Consider the following 9008-nt stretch of genomic DNA (forward strand, 5'->3'; position numbering starts at 1 on the left):
GGAAGTGGGAAGAGTGCTGTTACATTGTGGGGATTGCAGTGAATGTCATTCATATACATGAGTGTATATGAATCATTGAATGGAAAACCAACTTGCTTTGTAAACTTTCACCAAATGACAATAAAAAGTTATAAAAATAAATAAAAAAGAAAACAAAGATCAGTTTCATGTAGTCACACAATCTTGAACAGGATTCTTCTGAGCTTTGAAGTTTCTTCATATACACCTCAGAAGAAAGCCCCATGGTCGTTAGGTCCTAAAGTCACTAGTACAGATCTGGACAACTTCATCTTGAGAGGAGAACCATATATCATTCCATACCTCCTGGTTCTGAGTCCACATTCCATTCCTCAGTTACCATGAAAGTTAACATTTCCTCTTTATCCACAAAATAACATGATAACAGCAGCTCTGCTCTCCTCTCAGTATGGGTGTAAAAGTGACATTGAGATAGTATATGAAAACATGCTGGGAATTAGATTGAAGATAAAGACCTTTGACCAAGCTGCTACCTCCAGGCTGAGTTCAAAGTTTTATAGTTAAATCAAACTCAGTGTTGTAGGCTTCCCCCAGTTTTGAAGTGAGGATGATGGGTTGGGCTATTTTTGAGGAGGCAATGAACCAGCCAGGGAAGGCCACAGACTCGAAGGTGGAAGTTCTTCCTTTCTTGTCATGGTAGAAGAGGAAGGGCTTCACAGGCTCAGGTTCGTTGTACAGACGCAGTATATTCTCTGTCTGAAATGTGAAAGGGAATAGCCAAGAAGGGAAGCAGAAGTTGTTGGAGTTACTCAAAGTTATTTGCATATGTTCATCACAGCACTATTTACAACAGCAAAGAGATGGAAACAAACTAAGTGCCGCTCAACAGATGAATGTATGTATATTCAAACTATGGTACATACACACAATGGAATACTATGCAACATTAAAGAATAAGGAAGAATCAGTTAATCACCTCATAATATGGATGAACTTGGAGGACATTATGCTGAGTGAAATAAGTCAATCACAGAAGGACAAATATTGTATGAATCCATTATTGTAAAAAGTCAATAAAAGGTTACACAGGAAAGAAAATTTTCTTTCTTTCTTACCAGGGATGGGAGGGGTGTGAAAGGGAGGGAAAATGGATAGATAACTAAGAGACAGGGTTGATATGGGTGAAGGGAAAAGCAATATAACAAAAGCATGTGACTAGCACAATATCACTCAGGAAAAGGAAGACACGGAGAAGCACACAAGAGGTACAGACAGTAAAAGCAGATACTATTGCACACACAATACTGCATTCTCAGTAACAACAAACACTGGTCTATGGGTGGATACATAGGTAGACAGGTGTAGATAGACAAATGGGAATATACCCATGACCATACAGTGGTTTGGCATATGATATTCCTACATAAGTATTTGTGTGTGTTATAAAAATGTCCGTATGCAGTTTAAACATAACAGGAGGCAAAATTAGGACAACTTCTTAGCCACAAACAAGCACCTTGAAGGAGTGTGTGGCTGGGCCTGTGGGCTGGGGATGATTGCCACATGGAACATCAAGCTCAATTGGCACAACATGGTATACAAAAATATTGTTCTACATCTTACTTTAGTGAGCAGCGACTTGGGTCTTAAAAGTTTGCAAGTGGCCATCTAAGTGGCAATTATTGGTCTCTTCTAGATCAGAGCAAAGAAGAGTGGAGAAAATCAAAGACGCATGCAAACAGTTAGTCCAAAAGATAAATGAACCATGAAGACCTCAACCTAAATGACCCTGAGACCAGAATAACTAGGTGGTGCTCAGCTACCAATACCAAACACTTGGAAAGGGGTCAAAATGAGAGATCCTGGATAGAGTGGGAGAAAAATGTGGAACAAAATGCAAAAATTATTAAAAAAATAAATAAATAAAAGGCTATGTATACTGGTCTGATAGAGAACTGGTGAAACCCCTGGGACTATGGCCCTGAGTCAGTCCTTTGGGTCTGGAATTGAACTCACTTTCATGGCTTAACTCTCAAACAATAGATGGTCCTGTTGGCTGAACACCTACACCACACAACCAATGAATGTTTCAAAGTTGAAGAAAGCCTTCTCCATCTAGTAAAGCCAGCCCAGAAAAGAGCAGCAGAGAGAGCACATGCAAAATTTCACTTTCCCAGCATCCATCTTCAAATCCAGAGCCAACTTTGGAAAGATACAAGGGACAAGTGAATGAACAAGGGGCCACACTTGAACAATGAACTGAAACTCTCCTCACATTATAGGCTGAAGGGATCTTCTAGAAAAGGAGAAGATGCTAATTTGAAGATATAAGCCAAAGACTTCCCTTATCAAAACTTCAAAAACAGACATCCTCCTGCAAGACCCTGCCATGGCAAAGGACAGCCCGGTGATCTCTGACAAATTTTCAAACATATGGAAAAATCAATGCCATGAAAAAGACAAAACAAAGCTTAATAATTCAAGGGACTTGCAGTGAAAGGAAAAAAGTAAATAGAGAAATCAAGAAATACTTTTACATTGTGTATGGAAGAACATTTTTACAGTATATACCATATATTTAAGTAAAATAAGTATTTCTTGATTTCTTCTCCCATAAAATTCCTTTATTCATTTAATGACTTCCAGTTACCCCACACAATTTGAGGGTAGTCAAAACCCTGGATGATTGAGATGATGCTCTAATGGTTCTCCTTGGCCCTACTCTACTTTCCTACCATCTACCCACCAGCCACTCCTTGGAAGGAAGACTGAGCAATCTACTTCCATAGAGATACCACCTCAGAAACCCAAGGAGGGGTCCACTGAATTGGATTTGACTGGATGCAATGAGTTTGGGGTTTTTATTATTATTATTATTCTCCACAAGGAGCTCTGGTGGTATAGTGCCTAAGACATTAGACTGCTAACCAGAAGGTTGGAGGTTCAAACCCACCAGCCACTCTGCAGAAGGAAGACTGGGCAATCTACTTCCATAAAAAGATTTACCATCTCAGAAACCCAAAAGGGAATTAACTCAATGGCAGTGAGATTTTTTTTTTTTTTAATTCTCCACAAAGCAGATGAGCAAACTTTAAGATGAAAAAAAAAAAAAAAAAGATGATGATGATCCTAGTTTAAAACCTTTCCATGAGTTTCTATTGTAATTACAATAAAATCTAAACTTCTTAACAAAGTCTACAGGGTCTACAACATCTAGCTCTTGCTAACTCACTATCCTTACCCCCACCACTGTCCTACACACTTTCTATGCTACAGTCACACTTAGTTATTTTCTTTCCCTTGAAGAGACCAATGTGTTTCTGCTCCTAGAGTCCTAACTCTTGTTCTCATGCCACTTGGACACTGCATGCACATTTTCCCGTGACCGGCTTTCTCCCATTACTCAGGTCTCACTCAAATGTCCCCTCTTCCAGTAGAACATCACTGAACAACCTAGCCAAAGACGACCTCTAAATATCGTGACTACCACCCATCATTCTCTCATAGCCAAGTTATTTTACACATTACTACCAACTTCCACCGGAACTTAACATGTTTACCTGTTGATTATGTAATTATTGTTAGAATGTTTTTCAGTGTATTCCTCAACATATAGAAAAGTTCCTGGTTTTCTACTCAGTAAACATTTGTTGACTGTTTAATAAATGAAAGAATGCTTTATTTCAAATACAAGTACCTTCTCCCATCCTGTCTTTGAACTTCCTATTCACAGAGAAAATGGAAACAACTAAAATAAACTGCTATAAACTGCACAATAACATTTGCCCTGAGCAGCATCTTCACCCACACCCATGCCTTACTGCCCAAGACAGACTTGCCATGCCTAATCTCCACTAATGCCAATCCCTCTACCTGGGCAACAAATCCCATATGTACTCTCCTACTTAAAGCTGCTCTTCCAGTCATTCTTTCTTTCTCATGCACCATCAGTTTTGCTTCTTCCATGAAATCATTCCCATCAGCACAGAATTTGTTCTCATTTTTACCACCTTAAAAAAGGTAAAGGTATTTGATTACCCACCATCACCACCACAGAAAAGTCCTTGAAGTAGCTTGTATTTGATGTCTAATTTCTCTCCTCTAATTCATCTCTTAAACTAACTCTATGCAGGCTTTTGCCCCCAGCACTGCATCGATGCTGCTCTCATCAAGTATATCAATGACCTCTATATTGCCAAATGCAATGACCAATTCTCAGTCCTTGTCTAAGGACTAGAACACAGTAGAAGAGTGGCTTAGCAAACAAAACATAGCTGAAAATGTAATTCTCAGTCTCCATTTTATTGACCAGACAGTAGCACTTGACACATCTCCTCCCTCATACACTTTCCTCCCTCCTGCACACTCAACTAGCTTTCCTCTCACCTTGCTTGTTGCTTCTTCTCATAGTATTTTGCTGGCTCTTCCTTTTCTCCCCAACCCTTCATGTTGCAGTCTCAACGCTTGGTCCTCAGATCTACATTTACTACTATCTACTTTTTCTGTCTGTGTACTTTTACTGTCTTGGTGATTTTATCAGGTTTCATGACTTTAAATTCTATATATACCTTGATAATACCCAAATTCATATCTCTAACCTCAGACCACATTTCTGAGCTCCAAATTTGTGTATCTTCTAGCCTAATTCACATCTCTCCACTTGGACATCTAACAGACCTTGCGGACTTAACATGTCCAACTAAACTCCTGATCTTCCCTCAAAAAGCCTGTTCTACCCTTTTTCAGATGATGGAAACTCCATACTTAGAGCCATCCCTGACCCCTACCTTACTCTCACATTCCACATTCACTCTATCAGCAAATCTTGTGGCCTCGGCTTCAAAATATATCCAAAATTTGTTCTACTTCTCCCTATCTCCACTGCTACCCTCTAGTACAACAAATCACACACAGATAACCTCAAAAGCCTCTTTCAGAAGTTTCACCTTTGTCCTCAACTAGCACTTTCATAGAGATACCGCCTCGGAAACCCAGGGAGTGGTTGCTATGAGTCAGAACTGACTTGACAGCAGTGAGAGCAGCGAGTGATCATTTTTAAATGTAAATCTGTTCATGCCCACTCTCCTATTCAAAACATTCCAATGATTTTCCATTTCACTCAGATTAAAAGGTAAAGTACAATAGCAGACAAGACCCTTCATGACCTGTTCCCTTGTTTTAGTTTCCTAGTGCTACTGTAAAAGAAATACCATAAGAAGATGGCTTTAAAGAACAGAACTTTTTTCACAGATCAGAATGCTAGAAGGGCACCTGGGCATTCCTTTATTTCTTGGTGATCTCCATGTGGCATATATCTTTCCCCATTTGTACTTGTTTATCTCTGTGTCTAATCTCTTTTTATATCTAAAAAAAAAAAAACAAAAATCATTAGGTTTAAGATACACTCTACACAGATAAGGCCTCATTAACATAACAAAGAAAACCTTATTCTCAAGTGGCATTACATCCATAGGTATAGGGATTAGGACTCCAATACGTATTTTGGAGGCACACAATTCAATCTGCAATACCTTCCAAACCCGCCTTTTTCTAACTGAACTCCTCCTATCTTCATTCCTGCCCAACAGGTTTCTTCACTGGTCCTTGGACATGTTCCTACTGGATATCATGCTATCTAACTCCCTTGCCTCCTTCTAACTAAAAAACACCAAACTAACTACCGTCAAGTCAGATCTAACTCATCCAAGGCAGTATCACTATGGAAGTAGATCACCCAGTCTTCCTTCCAAAGAGTGGCTGGTGGGTTTGAACTGCTAGCCTTCTGGTTAGCAGTCAAATGTCTTAGGCACTACACCACCAGAGTTCCCTGCCTCCTTCTACTCTCTACTGAAGCATTAGCTTTCCAATGAAGCCTACTGCACTATTTAGCACTGCAATCTGATTCCACTTCTGTCTTCTGGTATTGTTAGTCTCTTTTTCTTGCTCTAATTATGCCTTTGCAAAGATGTAATAGCTGTTAAGATGTCACATATTTACCTATTATTATATATATATAGGAGCTCTGGTAGCATAGTGGCTAAAGCACTTGACTGCTAACCAGAAGGTTGGCGGTTCAAACCCACCAGCCACTCCTCGGAAGGAAGGTTGGGCAATCCTACTTCCTTAGTGATACTGCCTCGGAAACCCAAGGAGGGGTCGCCATGAGTCGGGGCCGACTCGACGGCACATAACAACAACAACAACATATATATATAGTGTATCATTTCTTTCCTTCCACTAGAATCTGGACTCTGTCATTCTGTGCATTGATATATCCCAAGACCTACAACAGTGCTGGAGCCAATACATACCCACACATTTGCTGAATTGAATTGAATTAAATTAAAGTGTATGGAAGAAGCACAGGGAGTTATATAATGAATCAACTAGAGAGCTTGGAAATCAAAACAGTAAAGATTGCAGTTTAAGAAAGTGCAATGGAAAGATGATTTTGCAGACAGGACAAGGCTGAAAATGCTATCATGAGCTGAAAACAAGGAAATTCTCCTAGAATGCACCAATAATAATAATATAAGTATGAAAAAAATTGTTGAATTATTGAAGTGAGATTCAATGACTAATGAATAGGAATTCCAAAAGGATAGATAAAGCAGAATGTAGAGAGAAGGCAAAAAAAGAAGTACAGAGAAGAGAATATAGTTGAAGAACCAGTGTTTGAGAATGTCCTCAAATTGAAGAAAAGTAGGAGTCCTCAATTAGTGAGGGGCAGGATAAATAAAATCTTATTGCATACACATAACTCAAAGGAGCTAGAAATAAATATGTTGAGGAAAATGAGACTACTTCTTTTTTAAATTCTAAAATTAGATTTTCTACCACAATTCTTGTAAAAGAAATTGGCATTTTTTACATTATTTTGTTAAGGCACTCACCTTCAGCTGCAATGTGGGCTGACCTCCAACATCCTCACAAGACAGACACATTTCTGGATTCCTTATTCCCAAATAAATTGGAGTCCCTTTGCCTTGCTCTAAAGGCTCTGGATACTTGCATGGGACAAGAGTGACAGTGGCTATAAGTTTAAAAGGGGGAAATAATATCATTTCCTTTTGAAATCAAGAAACGACACTTTGATTTACCTGGATAACATCTTCTAACTGAGGTTAGAAGAAGAGACCTTAAGAGCATAATCTCTGCTACCTTGGTCCCATCAAATGACCAAACACCATATTCTTTCAATTGCACCATGTGCCAATCACCACCATAGGTACTGGAACAAACATAAAAGAGTTTTTCACACTTTTGCTTGAACATCTGAAGAGTGGCGCTCTCCATCCCTGGAAAGCCTTTTCATCCTTGAAGAGATCTGTCCATTAGTTAGCAAATTTTTCCTGTTGTGGTGCTGAAAATTGCCTCCCTATTATATTCACCCGTTTACAGGTAGTCCCCTGATGGTGTTCCAGTCCATCAACTTCATCCTAATTCAGTTCTAACATAAGTCAATCGCTGTTATTGCTTTTGTTTTTTTCAGTTTTCATTATTATTTCCTTTTATTATCAGTATCTTTATAAATCCAATCTTTATTTGTCTTTGGGTGTTGACATGAGAATGATAACATCAGCAAATTATTTGATGTAATGAGGTATGTAGTACATATTACTGACATTAAGATATAAAACAAAACAAAACAGAAAAATAAATGGTCATAAGTGCAATTCTTCCTAACTTGAATACATCCTCAGTCAGGGACTACCTGTTGTTCTCCTTTCAAGAGAACTTGAAGTCACACAGAACAAGCTACTCCTTTTTCACAGGACAAGCCTTTCAATCACTGAAAGCAGCTCTCCTATTCCCCAGGCGGCTCCTCTAGTATTTCTGATTTCTTTAGTCTGATAAAACAAACCCCTCCCACATTTCTATTTCCAGACAGCTATAAAACCCTCCCTCCTCCAGGTGGGCTCCATAGTAAAGCCCCACTTTAACAAAGAGGATAAGTATCAGCATCACAGCTGCAGCCATGAGAGGGACTGTGTGCCTTGGAGAGAGCAGGCACAGGATGACTACTTACCTGGAACTACATTTTCACTCTGTGGAATTGCCACAAGGGTCTGACCCTGAACGATCCACACCTGGTGATTCAAATCTGAGATATGCACAGTCTGAGGATGAATCATCACTGTTTAAATGGAAAGGCATAATGAAGAGATATGTTGATTAAGATTGCTTTAGTGGACACCAGGAGAAAGAGAATGTAATCTAAGCCTTTCAGTAAGAAAGGCTTACCCACCAAGACTGATTATGCTAACATGACCCACCAGCCCAACCTATCTTTCCAGTAAAGACAGGAAACTATCAGGACAGAAATGTGTAAGTATTCCCATAGTAAATGTGTGTTAAGGCCAGCCACTTTTTTGATGTCTTACTCTGTGCCTGGCCCTGTGCGATAGACTGGTGCCACACTGGTCAATAAAGGATTGTTCTCATCTTCTAAAAGCTCAGTGGAAAAAGGAGAGTACCAGGTGGTAAGGGCCATATATGGAGAGGGGCAGAGAATTCTGGGGTGTCCAGAGGAAGCATCTATTAGTATAGTCCTTGAGAGCCCCATCCCAACATTACCCTGAGGATAGGATGGTGTATGACCAGGGTTTCTTCGAATGCCTGTCATGGTGGGCTTGTCTTAGCACCTGTGAACACAGAGATAGTAGAGATGAGCCTCAAAAGACATTTACAAGCTCTTCCCAGGAGGCCCTCATTCTAGACAGGGTGATGGGAAGCCTGGCCTGACATGAAGTTCTTGTCAGAAGATCTGAGCCACTCTCCCAGGACTAAACCTCAAGCAGCCTCAAGGAGAGGAGATCAGGTTGAAGTTTCCTTCACCCAGGAATCCATCCAGTAACACTATCTCCCTAGAAGATCGAAGGCTTCCCATTACTTTTGACCCTAAATACCCCACAACCTCCTAATGCCAATGTTTTCCTCTCGGAGCCACTCCCTTTGTCAACAGCTGCTGTGGAAACCTGGGAGCAGGGGAGGGCCCCATACCAGAGCAATTCTGCCAGGACCCCACC

At 40.0% G+C, this 9008-nt stretch overlaps 1 protein-coding gene across 1 annotated transcript; it reads right to left on the reverse strand.

Annotated features, from left to right (window-relative positions):
• Positions 1–525: 525 nt before the first annotated feature.
• LOC103213764 (interleukin 36 gamma) lies at positions 526–8605 on the reverse strand. Its single transcript, XM_007959509.1, has 4 exons — positions 8557–8605; positions 8009–8116; positions 6873–7012; positions 526–735 (listed from the first exon to the last, which is right to left on the reverse strand). Exons 1-4 carry the CDS (start codon positions 8603–8605, stop codon positions 526–528), a joined length of 507 nt encoding a protein of 168 aa, XP_007957700.1.
• Between the last annotated feature and the right edge of the window lie 403 nt (positions 8606–9008).

This window comes from Orycteropus afer, unplaced genomic scaffold (assembly GCF_000298275.1).
Source record: "Orycteropus afer afer isolate SDZICR_OR568_19922 unplaced genomic scaffold, OryAfe1.0 scaffold00017, whole genome shotgun sequence".
In the NCBI taxonomy this organism is placed as follows: Eukaryota; Metazoa; Chordata; class Mammalia; order Tubulidentata; family Orycteropodidae; genus Orycteropus; species Orycteropus afer.

What these genes read in the sequence shown, in the direction of transcription:
- LOC103213764 (XM_007959509.1), bottom strand. Translation starts at nt 8,605, where the DNA reads ATGACAGGCATTCGAAGAAACCCTGGTCATACACCATCCTATCCTCAG. An exon ending in TACACCATCCTATCCTCAGG is followed by an intron (nt 8,117 to 8,556) that starts GTAATGTTGGGA and finishes CCATTTAAACAG; the next exon opens with TGATGATTCATCCTCAGACT. An exon ending in AGCCCACATTGCAGCTGAAG is followed by an intron (nt 736 to 6,872) that starts GTGAGTGCCTTA and finishes TTCACATTTCAG; the next exon opens with ACAGAGAATATACTGCGTCT.